This window comes from Eschscholzia californica, unplaced genomic scaffold, assembly GCF_041429995.1.
Source record: "Eschscholzia californica isolate CP2 unplaced genomic scaffold, dmEscCali1.0.p SCAF_4, whole genome shotgun sequence".
In the NCBI taxonomy this organism is placed as follows: Eukaryota; Viridiplantae; Streptophyta; class Magnoliopsida; order Ranunculales; family Papaveraceae; genus Eschscholzia; species Eschscholzia californica.
In genome coordinates, this window is record NW_028238461.1 from 11032757 (window position 1) to 11053880 (window position 21124).

The 21124-nt window shown below is 37.2% G+C and overlaps 1 protein-coding gene across 3 annotated transcripts; it reads left to right on the forward strand.

Annotated features, from left to right (window-relative positions):
- Positions 1–3298: 3298 nt before the first annotated feature.
- Positions 3299–12028, forward strand: LOC147542636 (protein SABRE-like). Of its 3 annotated transcripts, none has more exons than XM_086636117.1 (9): positions 3299–6056; positions 6187–6380; positions 7217–7878; positions 8383–8528; positions 9550–9622; positions 10350–10526; positions 10763–11068; positions 11184–11341; positions 11429–12028. In XM_086636117.1, the coding sequence occupies exon 1, from the start codon at positions 3502–3504 to the stop codon at positions 5683–5685; it is 2184 nt and encodes a 727-aa protein (XP_086492243.1). In that variant the 5' UTR covers positions 3299–3501; the 3' UTR covers positions 5686–6056; positions 6187–6380; positions 7217–7878; positions 8383–8528; positions 9550–9622; positions 10350–10526; positions 10763–11068; positions 11184–11341; positions 11429–12028. The 3 variants fall into 3 exon arrangements, with proteins under 3 accessions (XP_086492243.1, XP_086492244.1, XP_086492245.1); XM_086636118.1 differs by having other exon boundaries at positions 8383–8485; XM_086636119.1 differs by having other exon boundaries at positions 5692–6056.
- The last annotated feature ends 9096 nt before the right edge of the window (positions 12029–21124 follow it).

Here is a 21124-nt window from a genome sequence, read left to right on the forward strand (position 1 = left end):
GGTTTCTTATATAGATTCAAAATTGTTGTTGTTGTTGGTGTTCCTGTTCATCATCTTCTAAGATTAAAATTTAAGATTAAAATTTTAAATATTTAAGATTAAAATTTTTAAGATTAAAATTTTAAATATTAAAACTTATAAGATTAAAACTTTAAATATTGAAACTTTTAAGATTAAAACTTTAAATATTAAAACTTTAAATATTGAAACTTTTAAAATTAAAACTTTAAATATTAAAACTTTTATGTTTAAAATTTTAAATATTCAAACTGTTAAGATTAAAACTTTAAATATTAATACTTTAAGCTTCAAACTTTAAATCTTAAATTTAAATTTTAAAACTTTTAAGATTAAAACTTTTAATTTTAAAATTTTGAAGATTAAAACTTTAAATAATTAAAACGAAAGTTTATATTTACTTAAAAACTTTAAATAGTAAAACAAAAATTATATTATTTTAAGATTAAAACTTTAAATAATTGTGGAGGTAGAGATTACGTAAGTTGTTACTTGTTAGGAAGAAAGAAATGACCCCTTGTGGTGGAGATTAAGTACGGGTGCGTGTGTACACGCAGAGTAAGAATTTTAAAGATCTACCTAAACAGTTGGATCTTTGAATGGACTAATTTATGAATAAAGTTATCTCAAAAAATTTCTGGGCCAGATCTTTTACTAAAAGTTCTTAATTTTCCATAAAAAACGAATAACGCGTTTTTTAAAAGTTTTTAAAAAAAGTTGGAGACTAATAACACTAAACTTTTATGTTCTTGAAAAATATCTAAATTTATAACGCAAAATTTTAAAGTTCTTAAATAAAGGTCTGCACCAATAACACAAAGCTTCGAAGTTCTTAAAAAATGTCGAAACCAATAACGTTTAACTTCAAAGGTCTTGACAATTTTAAAGACCTGATAAAAGTTCCGAGTGATTGACCACCACTTAGTGTAATTTTTCTGGGGATTTTAGTTCCTGTAAATAAGTCGAATTACTAATCATGATCAATTTTTATCTGTGAAATTGAGTTTTTGTGGTGAAGGATTAATTGAGCGAGCGACTTTTTTTTTTTGTTGCAGGCACTAATTTCCCAACGTCAAAGAGTTGCCTTGTTGCAAGAGCTCTTTGTTGATATAGCCCTAGAAATTGACTTCCGAGCAAGAGGTGATCATTTTTTCTTTACACAAATTGACATTAAGAAATTGGGTTGTTGATTTGAATATTTGATTTGCAATGTCGATGAGTATGAATCTTGTTTTAGAAAAGATGACACCATTATTTCAATTTTATGCAAGTTGTGTTGATTGGGTATGAAGTGTGAATAAGAAAGTTAAACATGCAAATTATTTCTCCCTGATTTATTGACTTAATTATAACATGAATGAAACCCTTGTGCCCCAAAACCAAATATTGTTATTGTGGTAGAGTAGTTTTTCTTTTTTGCATTGTTTGTGGTAGAGTAGTTGTATCTCATAGTTTTCTATAGTTTCAATTTGAGTTATCAGTGCACCCATTCTTAGTAGTATTGCTAATGGTGATCATGAGGATAGTAGATATCTTATCTTTCTTGGCCATAGAGACAGTAGTATCTGGATCCGCGTTTCACTGTTTGTGACTTCAGGCTCTATGGGTATGTATAGCACCTGAAAGTTCGACATTGTCAGTGGGAGAAAAAAAACTTATTTGGACTGAGAAATTTGTCAGGTGTACAAGATTTTTCTTTTTTGAATACTTTGAATTAATAAAGAAAGGGGAAAACATATATACAGTCCCTAGGGGCAAAGGGAGAGAAAACCATAAAAAAAAGAGAAAACGGAAAACAACCTCCCAAAGAATTACAAGGAGAAAATGTAAGTTTCTCAATTCCCTACTATATCAGCAAAGGAAAAAACCTTGACCCTAGGTACACCCCTAGTCCAGTGAAATATGAAACACTTGGTGGAGAAGCACAAATCGTCCACCGATCCAAGCTTGTCAGAGAAAATCGTCGCATTCCTGGCGACCCAAATTGCCCAAATAATGGCTTTGGGAATAAGGTTTAAAATCGACTTTCTACCTTTCATACCACCCCAAGCAGCCAAAAGATCCAAAATGAAATAAGGGTTGGTCCATGCGATACCCAAAGAAGAGATGAAATACCTCCAAACCTTACTCGCAGACTCGCAACGGATGAATAGATGCAATACTGTTTCCTCATCGATTTTGCACATCGGACATCTATTAGGGCTGACACAACCCCTCTTCCTTAGTAAATCACTCGTAGGCACTCTCTGGAGACGCGCCGCCCACAAGAAGAAACTAATACTTTCTCTCTGTAGATCACAACCTGACACGTCACCCCATCGGGTTTCGGCCAGGTTTCGTGCCGGGATGTGTATCACGGTTGTTAGAGAAATGCTATTGAGGGCGGAGATTGGAGACCTACTCCAGACTTCATCCGACGTGGGGCGCCACGTGGATTCGATGAAAAACTGATTTGACACCCCGTTCAGCCATGGCTTTCAGAAATTCAGTGTTAAGTCCTCCACTTCACCGAGTTTTCATCCTGATCCCTTGATTTTGTTTTGATCTGTACCGTCTAAGGTGATCAAGATCAAAACAAAATCAGGTTAACTTCCAAATACCACCTCCCTTCCTTAACAAAAAAAAAAAAATACCACCTCCCTTTATCGAGCAAAACTCACTCTCTCCCTCTCTCTAACCAGCCACATACTATGAGTGAAGAAGAAGAAGTAAGATCTGCCCTCCCTTTCCCTCGTATAAGCTTTGACGCGCGGCAAGAAATTTTAGAGATGGAATAAAAAATCCGTCCTTCATTCGATTTTTGCTATTACCAGAGAGGTTGTTTGAGATTGATAACCTAGACAATAATATGTTGTGACCAACCTCAAGAACTTCTAACTTGTTCAAGTTTGAGAGGCATGGACAACAAACAGATGATTTGGATCAAGAAGCAATAATGGATTGATTTGTGAGAGTTCCAGCACATTCTTTCAATGCTAACAAGTCATTTCGACACAGCTTAGGGTTAGGGTTTCAAGATTTAAAAGATGAACAAATAAGTAAAACCATCAATGGAGTATGACAGTACTGGTCTAGAGTTAGAAAGAGAAAATAGAGGATTTCACACCAGATTTCTCAAGAACCCAGCGCCCACGTGGCGAGCCAAGTCAGCACCACGTCAGGATGAGGTGGTCTCCAATCTCCGCCTTCCCTAGCATTTCTAATTATATTAGTATATGAAATAATATATTTTTACTAAAGAGAAACAGACTTTGTATGTTAATATTATGGTGGCAATATCTTGGTTTCCGGTAAGATTTTAAAGTAATACTATAAATTGATAAGTGGAAAATGGTATGTAATTTCCTGGAAAAGGAAGTTTATACTTTTTTTCTAGGTGGAAAATGGTTAGTATACAGATAGTCAGTTTTTCAACAACTCTATATACTCCTCGATCGTATTCTTTCTTCTCTGCTTCCTCTATCTTCTATTCTTCTCTATAGTATGGAGCTAATCAACAGCAGGTTCATAGCACCACCGATTTTCATAAAGAGCACAGAATTGGCCAACCATGACATATTTGAGTATTGGCAATCACCTTGTCATGAAGGATGGTTGATTGTATGGTGCAAAAAAGATGAAGAAGAAGAAGAAGAAGAAGAAGAAGAAGAAGAAGAAGAAGAAGAAGAAGAAGATGTAGAAGAAGAAGAGCTAATAAACTCAATTTCATCAAGAGGGGGGAGGAGGAGGTGGAAAATGGGTGATTGCTTTCTCTGGAATCCTACAACATTTGAGTCAATTATGTTACCTTCTCTTCATTCATTTTTCGAGGACTATCCGTATCCAGGCCCTTACAGTTGTATTCTATCTTCTCCGCCAACCTCAAATAATTCCATGGTTTTTTTTATGTTCTCTAACACAGATATACATGATTTGATACAAGAGTTGTGGTTTCTTCTGTTTTGCCATCCTGGAGATAAACAATGGAGAAAACAAGAGTATTCATTACTTGATGCTTTTTCTCTGTTTTGCTTCAGAGGTACTAGTAGTAGTAGTAGTAGTAGTAGTAGTAGTAAATTACTATATATCATGGGTAATAGTGATCACATCCATGTGATCGGAAAACTCGAGCCTCAAATATCTATAAACTCATTCAAAGTTAACAACAGTTCACTTCATCCAGCAGAAGGAGAAAAAATAGGATGTAGTACTAGAACAGATTATGTGGATTGTTGCTATGAACTGTTTAAGATTGTCAGAGCTTATCATTATGATAAAGGCAGATTCCCAAAAAATCGATTGTTATATATAAAAATTTCCAAACTTGATTTAAGAGCTTCTCCTAGTCCTAGTTGGGTAAAAGTTGAAAACATGGGAAATCATGTGCTCTTTCTAGGGCATAATACTGTTGCTTCTTTTTCAGCGGCCGAGTTGGGTCTCACAAAGGGTTGTGTGTATTTCACTGAGCAAAGGGAAGACAACTTATATAAATTTGACCTAGAAGATGATTCTATTTATGTTCATCAACTACCCCCCTACTCCTATTCTTCTTCTTGGGAGGAGGAGGAGGATCCTCCACTAATGCCGCCGTTGTCATTGTCGACGCTACAGGATTGGGTTAGGCTCGTAGATGGAAGATCGGGTTCCGACGATAAGGAAGGAGCAGAAAAGACTACTCTCCCTGCTTCTGATCAGGTAGTAGTGGACTATTATTATGCCAATATTGTACAACCACCTACTACTATTACATCTCCATATCTAGTTTTTTTACGGAAAGAGTGTCCCGTCTGGAACTTCATAGATCCAATGCATAATAACCACAAGTATCACTCGGAAATTCCATTATTAGATGATGCAACAATCCACTTCTCTAAGGGTGGTTGGCTACTAATGTCTAGAGGAAAAAGAAACGTATTCTTTCTCAACCCCTTCACTAGAGTTACAATTTGTCTTCCCGACTTGGAAAAGTATTATATGTTTTTTGGCATCTCTTTCTCGTCTTTACCTACTTCTCCAGACTGTGTAATTTTCGGCATTGCAAAACAACTTAAAGGACATGTTTGCATCTCTATTTCACGGGGAGACGATTCTTGGTTTTACAATGCTGAATTACCTTCTCAAGAAGAAAATCTTGTGGAGGAGTTTGAGGTGTCTTTTAACAATCCTGTTTTCTTGAACGGAGTTTTCTATTGCATAGACAAGTACGGAACTTTGGGCGTCTACGAAAAACAACATAATGTATGTAAGTGGAAAGTTCTTGACAAGCCTGAAAGGCCAACTACTAATGGTGATATCTATATGAGTTTCTTGGTGGAGTGTCAAGGAGAGTTGTTATCCGTGTTTTTAGGGCATCTAGGGGAGTATGTTTGGGTATTTAGACTGGACTTGTCGAACATGAATTGGGTTGAGGTTAAAAGTTTGCAAAAGCACATGTTATTCATTAGCGATACCTCCAGTATCTCGGCGATCGCTCCCAATAGTATGATGGAGAACAAAATCTTCTTCGCTAGACTTGTCCGTGGTGACAAAATTCTATACTATTGTCTTGAAACAAGTAGGTATTATTGTTTTGGGAGTCAACATTCCGCTGAAGATTTCTACGGCACAAAGACACATTTAAATTGTAGTTGGATTGAACCTAACTGGTCAGATAACGCGGGTCAAGAGCTTGATTGGAACAATGTTTAAATTATACTATACTGTCTTATTTTCCCCTTTGTAATTGAAACCTTAGCAATTTTTTAATACAATTTTACCTTCATCCAAAAAAATAAAACCTTTGTTGACATTTTAATAATCAAGACGATCTGAAGAAGATTACATACAGTAGCCCGTAAATTGGGTCATCAAATTAAATTGAAAAATCGTATATATTACAAGTTGTTTTGAGGATCAATATTTTGAATCAAATTCGTTATGAATATATTCTTACTTGTTTTGGGTTTAGTTTCACCTTTGACATCTTTGATTGTTCTTAAAACCCATTTTCCGCAGATCGTTGATCTGGCCACCTTAAGTAACTAAGGCATGTATAGTTGCCCTTGGACCCTCAATTGCAGGTACATTTCATTCTTTGTTCTTGTACCTCTTTTATTCTGCATTAATACTGTCATTAACTTTATGTAGTAATTTTCACGAAGAAATACCAATAGTGTTGACAAGTTGAATTGTTGCTCCATGTCATCAAAGAACTGTTTTTTTTATGAGTATACACTTCGAATGATGATCTAGCCGAGGAGGTGTTTGCTGCTTCAGAGATTTCCGGGGAGAAGTTATGGAGGAAAGCTACTGGGAGTCGATGAAATCAGGGGTTGCCGATATGGTCAACACTGGAGAGAGGCCGTCAAGGTGGCTCGATCACTGCCGCCCTATTATTGAAACAGGTTTAATTTGTCATCTCGATCCTGTTTGTTTCATGTTTCTGTAACAAAACCTATTTGTTCCTTTAGCAAATTAGCAGTTGCATCATATTTGAAAAGGGTTACAAATGGACCGTGTGGAGAAATCTATGGATCCATTTATATAACTATAACCATCCCACCTGAAACACATGAATAAAGAAATTTTGTTTCATTATTACGATAAGAATAACGAAGAAATTGTGCGATCTACTCCACGTCCTGTTGAGAGATGAATATGAATCCTAATTGCTGCTTTAATTTATGTGTTACGTGTTTATTATATAGTACAAGGGTTTTATATCCTCTCATATGGATTGGGAATTTATCTTTTGAATCTATTGATTGGGTTTTTGTCACCTAAGGTTGATCCTGAGCTTGAGGTTACTGATGGACCTTCATTGCCTACTAAAGGTTCTGATGAGTTCAAACCTTTCATTCGTCGCCTACCCCGGTGTAATTCTGGTAAATCTCTTTTATACAAAATCGATGACATTGTTGACTAACTGGAAGATTACCTCCAATCACCCTAATACGACTAGTTTTGCGGGGTGTGACATTTTGACCACCATAATAATGTAGGAGAAAAAAGAATTCCGTTGTTATAAATAGATGACCATAATATTTCCTTTTTATATAGATGACCCATTATCTAAGAAGATCTTTAAGTTTACCAAATTTCTTCAGACCTATAAGAGTTTTATCCCTTTACATATATTCATTCAAATTTTCAAAAAAAAAAATGTTTCTCTAGAGATGCATTCTTCAGTTCACCTTGAAATTGAAATATGTCATTTAAGTATTTAACTTTTGTCATCCAGACCTCGGAAAAGTAGTATATCTACTCTCGTTGAGAATGATGAAGATGTTGAAGAAGAGGCGGATGAGGTGGTTCCTGACGGTGTTGAAGAAGTAAAGCTTGCAAGACTCAGGCTTGAAAAAACAGAACAAGAGCGGAAGTTGCTTCTTCATGACATTAGGAAGCTGTCCTCTTCTACCAATACCATTTCTGGGGAGTCATGTCCATCTCCAGAAAAGGTTGATACTTTATGGATGATAACATGTGGAAGGTCAACACTGGTATGTCATGAATCCTTTGAATAGTTAATAGTGCAATTCTAGTGATTCTGTTACTTTAGAGCCCAAACTACTGATTGGGAGTTTTTCGCATTTGTCAACGCCTAATCCGAATGTTTGAGGTTGGTAGTGTTTTCAATTTGTTTTAGATGGCACTACTTCGCAATTTCGTAATTTTTAGGCACATGGATTGAAGAAAGAGCTGGTTAACACCCAAAACTCTAGAAAGAAAGCATCTGCAGCTTTAAGGGGAGCTCTCCAGAACGCTGCGTAATTACGACTGACAGAGAAGGAGAAGAACAAAAGTCCTTCTTATGCCATGCGTATCTTATTGAAAATCAATAAAGTGGTGTGGGGCATGCTTGCAGATGGTAAATCTTTTGCTGAAGCCGAGATAAATAACATGGTGAGTTAAGCTCTAATGCAAAAGACGAAATTTAGATAATGAAATATCACAACATTATTGATGTCCAAGAAGCATTTTGTTTCATAGTTCATATGTAATGTGCACCTGGGCACCTTGCCACCTTCATTGGTGTTGAAGTATTTAAGTTACTGGCATTTTCTAGAATATATCTTTAGATGGTTTTGGGGGAAACCAAGATCTTCCACCTTTTTTGCTAGTTTGTAGTTGTTGGCCTTTTGCTTCTTACTAATATGTTTTATCCTATAGAATCATTTCATTCGGATTACCTATATGTGGGTGCTGTGATGATCAGAGGATCACTAGTTGAATCTATATGGCATGGGAAAAGGAAAAAGAGGGGACAGAGACATATATACAATAGGATCTTGGTAGCACGAGAGCCCTAATGTTAGAAGAGTTGAATATCTAAAGTATTTTCACCAATCTTCAGCCGACTTGTACCGACATTTCAGGAGTCTCATCTCACAGTTTTCTTTTTGGCAGGTATATGATGTTGACCGAGATTACAAAGATGTTGGAATTGCTCAGTTCACAACCAAGTCAATACGTTGTTAGCCGCTTGGAATCCTCCTCCTGACTGGGGAAAGTATGTAGTATACCAGCATCTCCAATTCTCTTGCACTTCCTAGGTCAGTTGTCTCTGATAAATGACTTTTGCACGTCTAGAACTTCTGTTTTCTTCTCTATACTTGCTTAGTGTTTGCATTTTTCCTTGTATTCATATATTGTGCCCTCATAAAATTACTTACTCCTCAAACAGTCATGAGTTGTTTTGTGTAATCATAATATGCCCTTTTCTGATTCTTTTACATCCAAAAGTTCTATTTCTTTTCAAATTACACGCTCTATGACTGCATGCCCTCCATTTCTAGCCTTGTCGATGCTTGTTGTCTTCAAAGGTTTACATTTTTGTACGAGTGAAATAATAATAATAGTTGTATCATCATGATGCGCATTTTCTAATTTTTGGGTTGCTCTGTTGTTAGTGGAGAGTACTATATTATATATTTGTCCTCCCATTAGCCTTCTAAGACAGCATAACCTTTGGGTTGTCGGTCATTTTGTGCTGTCAGACTGAGCCTGTTGAAAGGCCAGAATGTTGCCACCTCTTCTTACACTTATTCATTGGGATCGTCATATCACCTGTTCACCCTAACCACATTAACCTGTGGGATGTCATTACCTCCTTTATAAAATATAGCAGCATGAATGGGTGTTTAAGTTATACCAGAAAAAAGCACCCTGAACTGATACTCTTACAAATCTTAGGAAGGATTTCTATCATTTGGTCAGAAACACCTCTGTTTAAATGTTAATCAATCCTAGTAGTTATATAAATGGGCACACGGCGTAGGAGAGTGGTATTTGTGGTTATAACACGATTTTATGGAAGTACATATGATATCTACAAACAAGAGTATCTGAGTTGTGGATATAATCATATGAGCATTTGATTATCGAAGAAGCAGAATGTATGAACACAGATTATCTCTGTAAATATTTAGAAAAACCACTCTGCCTAAACATTAATCCCACTAGATTCACAAGTGTCAAATACAGATGTTATTTGCCCACGTACTGGTATATTATGGATTACAACAGAACGCAACTTAAGGTAAATTATCTCAATTTCTGTTATTTTGGCTGCAGAAATGTAATGCTTCGTGTTGATGCAAAACAAGGAGCACCGAATGATGGAACCTCTACTCTTGAACTTTTCCAGGTCATCAGTTTTTCTTAATAATATAATCTTTAACAGGGTGGTATGAAGATTTTAGTAATTTATCGAAGTCGTTTTTGCTTTCCAATTGAGCATGGCAAAATGAGATCTATTCCAAAGAGAAGACTACTACTTTACGAGGAAATGTTGGACACCTAGGCAACCGTTATTTCTTTTGTAAACCCTAAAAAGAATACGACGCAAAGTTCTTGGCCGTTTGTAGCAATTTATCTCTTAGCTAGCCCATAATACTTGTCTTGGAGAAAATTGCAGGAGAGGATTTGTTGAGAATTAACTTGAGAACTATGAAGCTTTTTCGAGATTCTGGAGCGAAGATTTGTGTGAACATTGTACATTTCCCTCTTTTAGCAAATACCCTTCTTGGCCCATTAGCTAAGGTGTTTTCGATTGCTCAAGTGAAGGAGTTACTCTTTCTATTAGGCCCATTCTCTAATTTCTATTTCCGTAAGCAATGTTGGTGAATAAACTGCGTGTATACTAACATAATGACGTATGATTACTGTAGGTAGAGATCTACCCACTGAAGATACACTTGACTGAAACAATGTACAGAATGATGTGGGCATATCTTTCCCCAGAAGAAGAACAAGACTCATTAAGACGACAGGCAAGCTGCATATATTTAAAAGTTTATGGCGATGCAGTATTATACTAAATACTTATTTGGCCAACTGAAAGATTGCCGACTGTCATGCTATTGAAAATGCAGGAAGTTTGGAAGGTATCTACAACTGCTGGTTCAAAGCGTGTGAAGAAAGGTGGATCAGTCCATGAAGGATCCGCATCAATCAGCCATTCATTGAAAGATTCTGACTTACTATCGAGATCAAGTGCACCTGTTATTGCTTCATTTAGTCAGTCTTCTTCTCATGGAGACACTTCCCAAGTAAGTTTCCTGAACTCTTAAATGGTGTATAAGCTCAAGGGTTTATGAAGCATTGAACTAATGGTAGTGCACTTTCACATGGTATACATATACACGTTAGACCAGTCCTCAACTGGTTAACCAACTTTAGTGACTTATTACAACTTAGAAGGTCAAGCATGGCAGTGGCACTCTGAGCGTTGATATCAAATGACAGATTATCGTTTATGATATTTGCTAAATTTTGCTTAATGTAGGCCTCAAAGTTAAGAAACGGTAAAGCACAACCAGAATTGAGGCGGACCTCTTCATTTGATAGAAGTTGGGAGGAGAATGTTGCTGAGTCTGTGGCTAATGAACTCGTTTTGCAAGTTAATTCCCCAAGAAGTGGACCTTTAAGTTCAACAACAGAAAACGTGGATGAATCGTCAAGATATAAATCGAAAGACATGAAGTCAGTAAAACCTGGTCGCCCTTCCCACGAAGAAAAGAAGGTTGGAAAGTCTAGCGATGAAAAACGGTCTCGCAAGATGATGGAATTTCACAATATTAAGATAAGTTAGGTGGGTTCAGTTTAACCCGTAAAATTGCGCAAAATTATACTAAAATTTTACCTTTATCTAGAAAAGATAACGTAACTTTTTTTTGGGTGTATTAATATATGTTTTAAATTTGTAGGTTGAATTACTGGTTACTTATGAAGGGTCCAGATTGAACTCAGGTTGCTGATGGATTCATTTCATCGTGTCGACTTCACTGGAACCTGGAGAAGACTCTTTTCACGCGTTAAGAAGCATATTATTTGGGGAGTCTTGAAGTCTGTAAAAGGAATGCAGGTATAACTTCTCTGCAATTTATGAACCGAACGTGTGCAAACTGAGTTAATTGGAACTGATTATTTCCAATTTCTCTAACTTTCACAGGGAAAGAAGTTCAAGGATAAAGCACATAGCCATAGGGAGCCAAGTATAACTGGTATTCCTGATACTGATCTTCATTTCAGCGATAGTGATGGAGAGAAACCTGGTAAACAGGATCTCCCTGTAGCTTTTCTTAAACGACCAAATGATGGAGCTGGTGACGGATTTGTCACCTCCATAAGGGGGGGGGGGGTCTTTAATTCTCAACGCCGAAAGGCCAAGGCATTCGTCTTGCTAACTATGAGGGGTGATGGGGAGAATGATTATCAAGGTGGCTATAGTGAGAGTGATACTGAATTCTCACCCTTTGCTAGACAACTGACAATAACAAAAGCTAAAAGGCTCCTTAGAAGGCACACAAAGAAGTTTCGAAGAGGGCAAAAAGGTTTGCATTCTCTGCTTTCCTTTTACTCACCTTTTTGGTTGAAGGTATATGCTTTTATCTTGGTACCCGTATTTTTCCATTAGCACATTTTTATGATCTTCAATTATGGTATTTGAGATATTCAAAGATTCCTATACGCAAACTACAACACGTAAAAACAACCATAGTTGTGGAAGGCATAATTTCTCCTTTTACCAATATACATTCTCTTCTTGGTATGCCCGGCTGGTCTTCTGCGAATACCGAATATTGAGTTTGAAACTCCTATTTCATGTGCTTTCTTCATTTATCCGGGCAAAGAAAGCAACATTCTAAATGACAAGGAAACACCTTTACCAAGTTCCAGTGGAGCATGCCGGACGTTATGGTTGCAACAACACACACACTGAGAGGCATGAAATTGCCTTTTTGAAGTCACATTATAACATTTTCGGAAGGGTTTGACAGCGTCAAAAATGCGATTATTCGCACAGTTGTATGCCGGGTTTTCTTTTTGAGTTAATTCCTATTTGGCCCCCTACTTTGTGACCAGCTTCCTTTATGGCCCCCTTTTTTTCGTAAATTCAAATATGGCCCCCTTTTCTTAACACCGTCAGTCAACCTTTATGTTTAATCTTTTTATTTCCATTATTACCCTTGTTTGTAAAAGAGATTTTAGAAATTCAAATTTGACCCCCTTAAAAAATGGGTTGATTCTCAAAAAATTTAAGTTGTTTAAAAAAAATTAGGGGTCAAGACAGAATTTCTTTTAAAAATACCAAACACACTTCTCTCACCTCCATGTCATCACCAATCTGCCCACGTCATCACTCACCTGCCACCTCACCATCTTCTCCGGCCATGGTCGCCGGACGGCAAAAAATTCCGGCGACCATTTTTTTTTTTTTTTCTTCTCTTCTTCTTCATCTTCTCTCTTCTTCTTCTTTCTCTCTCTTCTTTCTCTTTCTTCTTTATTCTCTCTCTCTCCCTCCTTTCTACTCTCTTTCTCTCTCTCTCTAATGCTCCGGCGAAGGGGAGGACCCCTTCGCCGGAGCACTGGTTTCCAGACGAAACCGGCCTGGTTTCGTCTGGAAACCAGGCCAGACCAGACGAAATCGTCTGGTCTGGAAACCAGACGAGGTCTCGTCTGGTCTTGAAACCAGACGAGATCTGGTCTCGTCTGGTCTTGAAACCAGACGAGATCTGGTCTCGTCTGGACCGGATCTCGTCTGGTTTCCAGACCAGACGAGATCTCGTCTGGTCTGGCCTGGTTTCCAGACGAAACCAGGCCGGTTTCGTCTGGAAACCAGTGCTCCGGCGAAGGGGTCCTCCCCTTCGCCGGAGCAATAAAGACAGAGAGAGAAAGAGAGTAGAAAGGAGGGAGAGAGAGAGAGAATAAAGAAGAGAGAGAAAGAAGAGAGAGAAAGAAGAGAGAGAAAGAAGAAGAAGAAGAGAAGAAAAAAATGGTCGCCGGAATTTTTGCCGGCCGGCGACCATTGCCGGAGAAGATGGTGAGGTGGCCGGTGAATGATGACGTGGGCAGATTGGTGATGACATGGAGGTGAGAGATGTGTGTTTGATATTTTTAAAATAAATTCTGTTTTGACCCCTAATTTTTTCTAAACAACTTAAACTTTTTGAGAATCAACCCATTTTTTAAGGGGGTCAAATTTGAATTTCCAAAATCTCTTTTATAAACAAGGGCAATAATGGAAACAAAAAGACTAACCATAAAAGTTGACTGACGGTGTTAAGAAAAGGGGGCCATATTTGAATTTACGAAAAAAAAGGGGCCATAAAGGAAGCTGGTCACAAAGTAGGGGGCCAAATAAGAATTAACTCTTTCTTTTTCTTAGGGTTCACCAAATAGCATAATTGGTATTGCCATTTTCGTTTGTTACTGTCATCTACTTGTTTAAGATTCTCTTCTCAAATTGCAGGTGGAACTTCTCAACAGAGGGATTCACTTCCTTCTACACCAAGGGGGGAACATTCACCAATTGAAAGTGGGGATGAATCAAGTGGATCCTCTCCATACAAAGACTGCCACTACTCTCCTCGCCCCAATATCTGATAACGCTTAGGGTTCCCGCTTCCATACGTTTTCAAATCAAATTATCTGAGACAATCGTAAATTATTTGGCTTAGTGATAGCCTTGGAGAAAGATTTCGAAGGATCACCGAGTGACACTTGAATAAAATAAGAACATGCAGCTAAAATACAGGTGATGATGGTGGTTCACAGTCACGGTGACCAAGTTGAAGCAGCTGACCGATTTACTTATGTATCAGTAAAATGTAGAGCTGCTGCTTTTCAGCAGCAATGTTTACTTTTATACATTATATTCAGCTAGATAAACTTTAAATGGGTCAATAAAGGCTATAAAGCTCTCTGGTAGATCAGTATTGTAACAAAGCTATTCTCAATCTTAGAAACCAGCTTAATTTAGATACATATATTATAGCTGTTCATACATGACTTAGATCACAAAATCGTATGTTATTTCTATATTTTATGTATACAAACACAATCAAACTAACAGGCGAGACTAAATTTGGCTCGGTTGGTCAAGAAAGAGATATTTGGGACCAACAAAGCTCAACAGCGCATAAACATGATGACAATAACGCCATTATCACCAACCTATAAACACACAATTAATCTATATCTTGTCACCCAATACTTCTCTATATTTTTCTTGTGGGGAAGCCATTGTTATCCGGTGTACGTCGTTTAGCTGGCACCTGAGCTATAAATTGTTTGTCTCCAATGTCGAAGTTAAAAGTCTCTCTGTAATTAAAAATTAGTAGACAGAACAGTAAACAGACGAGGAATCAGTTTCTAACACGATGAAGATCAAAGATGACCTTGTGGTTCTGTGGATAGTCTCTTACCTTTTTGTTTGAGTTCGAATGAGTCTCAGCATTTCTTGTTGAAACATGACCGGGCTGACCCATAATTCCCTGTGGGTTCACAAAATCTAGATTCAGATGAGAAATCTTCACTTAGCAAAGAAACATATATTAGCAGAGAGAGAGAGTGATAAATCACAGTAACAAAATTGGGCCCAAAAGGATGACAAGTGAGTAAAACACAGTAACAAAATTGGGCCAAGGATATGCATTAGTAACTAAACATATGTATTAAATTAGAAGACGAAGAACAAGAGTTATTAACATAAAATGCAAATGATAGAAGGAGAATTGGTTACTAACACTACAACCATGTTTGGCGCGCGGGAAACGAATGTGATTACCATGAATAGCGACCCTGTAATGTGATTCTTAGTAATCGCTGAAGTGTTTAGTTAGGTCAGGAATAGGATTGGTTCAGATTGAATTGTACGTAGATAATTTAATTTTCGATTCCAAAGGAGATGGAATCGCTAACTCACCTACCTCCCTGGGGTTCAGGAAACCCCCTTGAGGAGGAACTGCATTCCCCTGAACCGAACACCATTATGGAATGCGATTCCTAGTATTTCGCATTCCATTCCCCTGCACCTGCCCAACTGGGTACAAAACATGAAACCCTGAATCGACTATTAGTGTTTGTATGTGTCTGAAAGAGAGATAGATTCGGGCAGAGCCGCAGAGATCGATAGAGAGGAAGAGGGTACCTCCGTACCTGGTGGTGATGAGGAAGTAGCGTGAAGGAGAATGGGCGGGGAGGGTGTTTCAAAATAAAGCATCTTTGAAAGATGCTAGTTTATCTTTCTCCTCTAATTAAGACCCATAGATCATTTGTAAAACCAATCTATACCATCCAATTTATAGAAATTAAATCCCAACCACTCTTTATAAGTTCATGGGATTAAATCTCAACCGTTGGGAGGTGGGGAAAAGATACCCTCCTCCCTTATTATATAGATAGATGTAAGTAATTATGTGGGTATCCGTTTTTAGTACCTCTCTCTCTACTTTCTCTCCCTAAACTGTCCTAAAAACTTCCAACAGGAGTTTGAGACAACGAAAATAGATACTTTCCCCTCCGTTTTACCACTGTCACTTCGCTGACATATCAGAAATAATACATGCATAACCGCCACGTTTGAGTATTCACGGAGTTCATTGTTACCGACATCGGCGACGTGATCCAAATTAGACTTGGACTATCCTTAGATTTGAACTGGATGAACATTGTAATTGTCAGGTAAGATATTTTAGACTCTAAAGATTATATAAAGATTTTTAGAGTCATCCTAAAGGGCCCTAAAGTCCTTCTGTGTCTAATTCTACTTTATTTATTATCTAAATTACATTAGATATTCTATCGAAATTCGTTCCTACTACTTCATTAGCTTAATAGGGAGTGTTGAACCACAAAATCAAAGGAGTGGTAGACAACATGAGTTTTCGTCAACTAAAATAAGAAAAAATATAATTTAAGAAGGGAAAAAGATGCTTAGTTGAACTCCAAGTTAAGTGGTTCCGCGAGTTCGAAACTCGGTGAGTCGTTGCTTGTTTAGTTTCCTTTTTGTTTTTCAAACCGAAAAAAAAAATTAGTAAATGAGTTTACGAGGAAAAAAAAACCAAAGAAATTTTAGCCTTCTCTTTAATATCACTTCCCTTTATATTCTCTCCGTCCACAAAAAAAAACAGGCAGATCGTTATATTAACTTGTTAGATGAATAAGCAAGAAAATAATACCCTCACTGACCAGAAATGGAAAGTGGGAAAAGAACGGGAGGATTGAAATTGAAAATTTGAAGAACGAAACCATGAAATTGATGTGGGGGTGGTGGGTTGGATGGTGGTGGGGTTACTGGGGAAATAGATTCTTGCACTGTTGCTGTCTTGGATGGTGTTGGGTTGTGGGTATAGATTCAGGAAGAAATGGAAATAAGGGGAAATAGAACTTGGTGGGTGGGGGCAACCTAAATAATACTAGGGTTTAAGTTTCTAAATGGGTCAACAATAGGTGGGCTGGAATGATGTGATGGCCCATCTCTCTTTGTTTTACAATTTTTTGGGTCCTTAAAATCTAGTTACAGAAGTTATAAGATATGAAACGCTTTTAAAAATTTGATATAAAAATGTGGCCCTATAATGTGGTGGCCCAAAGTAAAGCCTTGCCTGCTTTAGGTCCAGGGGCGACCCTGACTCGAGTTCAAACTCTTGGGACCACATAATTCTACAGGAGTACTTTGACCACAACTCTGTCCATGGACCATAAGAGTTGCTCTCAATCTCACGTGATCATTCCCCAGATGAAGTAGGATTTCGAGGGCCACCTGACTTCTTGGTGCTGGAAAATCGAAGTCTTGAAATAAACTATCTTCATTTTTCGTTAAGTCCAATAAGCTAATGGTTGTGGGTGACCTGCGCTTACATAACAATAATGGTCCCACAGCAGGCAAATGTTTTGAGCCCAACTTTATAGTCCCCAAGAATCCTACTTCATACTTCTCTGTTCATTTAAATTTTTGTTAAACCCTTCCAAAGCCTCTCTTGTTGATCCTTAGAATCAATGGGGGAGTTTTGGGTAACTTCATTAACTTTTTATGTTGTCCTATTTCTTAGCAACTTCTTATCTGTGTTTTTTGATGATGTTTATTGCCTTATCACCTGTTCTTGTATTTGGAGTCTTTTAACGTATTAGGGTTTAACTTTTCCCAATTTTCTTGACATAATAGTAATCGCAGTGTTAAAGATGTGTTTAATTTATTAGAGATTGAATCTCTTGTATTGTGTGTATATGATGTTGTTTATTGACTTATCACTTGTTTTTGTATTTGGAGTCTTAACTTTAACGTATCAGGTTTTATCTTTGAGTCTATGGGTATATAGACCAAAATAATGTTCAAGAAAAGTATATGATACAATCTTCTCAAAATATGGATATTTAGTCATTTTACATTATGGACATAAATAACACATACTTTATTAAATAATATTGTTCATGTCCCACCAAACAAAATCACGGGTTTATTTGATTTTCCGACTGAATCCGAAAAATTTCTAAAGTGGAAAGGGCGTGATTTGAGGGGTTTAAAGCTGGCAACGGTATCAAATTGAAATTGAATTTTCTCTCTCCTCAAAACCGTTTTGGAAATCAAATATTCTCCCAAATCGATTGAATCTGAACCCTAAAAAAATCGTAACTACTGAAAAGGTAGCGTCCTTTCTTCTTCTCAACTTTTCCTTTTCATTTTTATCAGGTGAAAAGATAAGATTGTTTTAACACCATTTCGTTTTCAAATCTGTTGAAAAACGAATCGTCGTTATATTCAGGTGAAAGCTTTATAAATCTGTTGTTGCATGTTGATTTTATGATAAAGTATAAGTTATTTTTGACAAATACTAATTATTTATTTAATAAGAATAATTTGATGTTTTTTTGTCCATTAAAAGAAAATCTGTTGTTGAAGAAGATGTTGGAAACAAGAAGACTAACACCAAAGAAACATCAATATCTGAGGTAATGTGTTTGAAATTTATAGTAATTAATTGTTAATGTATGCAAATACTCTCTAAAGTATGTATCATTTACGTATCAGTGTTCAAAATTTAATATACATTTGCATTTCTTCTAAGTAGCCATTAATTTACATATAACATACTCTGTTTTTTTAGATGTAAATCAATAATGTACCATAAAGTATGTATACTTTACGTAATATATTGGTTGCATGTACAGTTCTGATCTATAATTTATTGTACAGGTTGGTGGGAGTTCTAAAAATTATAAATTGAAGATGTTATTGGGAGTCCACGAGCATGTCGAATCTGGTTGTTAAAGGACTCTGATAGTTGAGAAGATATAGTTGTGTACCTGTTTAAACAACATATTATATGGTTATTTTATCATTAGACAAACTTAAAACATTTATATAAATTATGAATGAAGTAACATAAAAAAAGATCATGCCGGAAAAAACACACATAATATATAGTTTATACTTGATTATCCATAATAAATTACGTATACTTTACGAGACAAATAATAATGTTTTTCAACAAGATTTCATAATTTATGATAAAGAACTTCGATTTTCTAGCTCTATTAGCCAATCTTAAATTCAGATTGTTCTTTAGATGCCAAACACAAAAGCTAATCTGTGATATCAATAATGAAACATTTAATAAAATACAAATGAGATGGATCATAAATAACAGGTACAGATCAATAAATTATGTATAATGTATGGAAAAGTACAATTGTTTATTAGGTTAAGAGAAGTTTTATATGCTTGTCATGGCCAATGTTCTGGTAAAAAAAGGACGTGTAATGTTGGATAAATTTTTCATACTTTACGCACCTTTGTTCATTAATACTATCATCTTACGTGAAATGTATGCAAACTGTATCAGAAATATGGTAATTTATCGTAAAGTAACTATAATTTTTAGAGTTAATTCCTATATGGCCCCCTACTTTGTGACCAGCTTCCTTTATGGCCCCCTTTTTTTCGTAAATTCAAATATGGCCCCCTATTTTCAAGTAAATGTACTAATTGTCCTTCCTATTTATAATTTTTCAAAATAAAATTAAATACATTTTACCTCATTTCCACCTCACCTCTATCTCCACCTCACATGTCTCTCCACCTCACCTCTCTCTCTCTCCACCTTTCTTTCTCTCTCCACCTTTCTTTCTCTCTCTCTCCACTTCTCTTTCTCTCTCTCTCCACCTTTCTTTCTGTCTCTCTCTTTCAACCTCTCCCACTTCGTCTTCCCCGGCAAGGTCGCCGGCCGGAAAATTTTCCGGCCGGCGACCTTAAAAAAAAAAAAACTCTCATCTCTCTCTCTCTCAAAAGATTCCGGCGAAGGGGGTTACCCTTCGCCGGAATCTGTTGAACCAGACCTAAAGGTCTGGTTCAACAGACCTTCGAAGGTCAGTTCCGAGCAGACCTTCAAAGGGTCTGCTCGAACATACCTTCGAAGGTCTGTTCCGAGCAGACCTTCAAAGGGTCTGCTCGAACAGACCTTCGAAGGTCTGTTCCGAGCAGACCTTCAAAGGGTCTGCTCGAACAGACCTTCAGATCTGTTGAACCAGACCTTTAGGTCTGGTTCAACAGATTCCGGCGAAGGGTAACCCCCTTCGCCGGAATCTTTTGAGAGAGAGAGAGAGATGAGAGTTTTTTTTTTTTTTAAGGTCGCCGGCCGGAAAATTTCCCAGCCGGCGACCTTGCCGGGGAAGACGAAGTGAGAGAGGTTGAAAGAGAGAGACAGAAAGAAAGGTGGAGAGAGAGAGAAAGCGAAGTGGAGAGAGAGAAAAAGAAAGGTGGAGAGAGAAAGAAAGGTGGAGAGAGAGGTGAGGTGGAGAGACATGTGAGGTGGAGATAGAGGTGAGGTGGAAATGAGGTGGAATGTATTTAATTTTATTTTGAAAAATTATAAATAGGAAGAACAATTAAGACATTTGCTTGAAAATAGGGGGCCATATTTGAATTTATGAAAAAAAGGGGGCCATAAAGGAAGCTGGTCACAAAGTAGGGGGCCATATAGGAATTAACTCTAATTTTTAGGGAAATTTTAAAAGGCCCCCCCGTTTTTGTTAAAAGGCCTCCCCGCTAAAAGCGCCCCTCATTATAATCCATTTGGTTATAGGGCCCCCTCTACAAAAGAGCACCTCCTTCATCAATATTTGACCTAACGGCAAAGTTAACGCCGTTAGGTCAAACTTAACCCAAGACCGGTGATGTTGACCACGCCACATCATCATCTTCTCCGGCAGGGTCGCCGGCAGGCCAAACTTCCGGCCGGCGACCTTCAAATTTTTTTTTTTTTTTTTATCCTCTCTCTCTCTAAAAAATAAAAAAAAAAAAAAAATTTCTCTCTCTAGATCTGGTTCATATGAACCAGATCTAGAGAGAGACCTTCTTGAAGGTCTTCAACATACCTTCAAGAAGGTCCGAACAGACATGCTTGAAGGTCTGTTGCAGACCTTCAAGCAGGTCGAATCGGACCTTCTTGAAGGTCTGTTGAAGACCTTCAAGAAGGTCTCTCTGTAGATCTGGTTCATATGAACCAGATCTAGAGAGAGAAAAAAAAAATATTTTTTGTTTTTGGAGAGAGAGAGAGAATAAAAAAAAAAATTTGAAGGTCGCCGGCCGGAAGTTTGGCCGGCCGGCGACCCTGCCGGAGAAGATGATGATGTGGCGTAGTCAAATGATGTGGGTGAAATACACCTTTTAAGGGGGTTTTTTTCACCCATTCAAAGAGGGGGACCCTTTAACCAAGCTAAGTCAAAGGTTTTTTACTAAGTCAACGAAACCATGGGGAGGCCTTTTAACAAAAACGGGGAGGCCTTTTAACCGCACCCTAATTTTTATTATGTTACAAGAATCAGAAAGGATAAACATCAAGATATTATTAGCAAATTGGCTCAG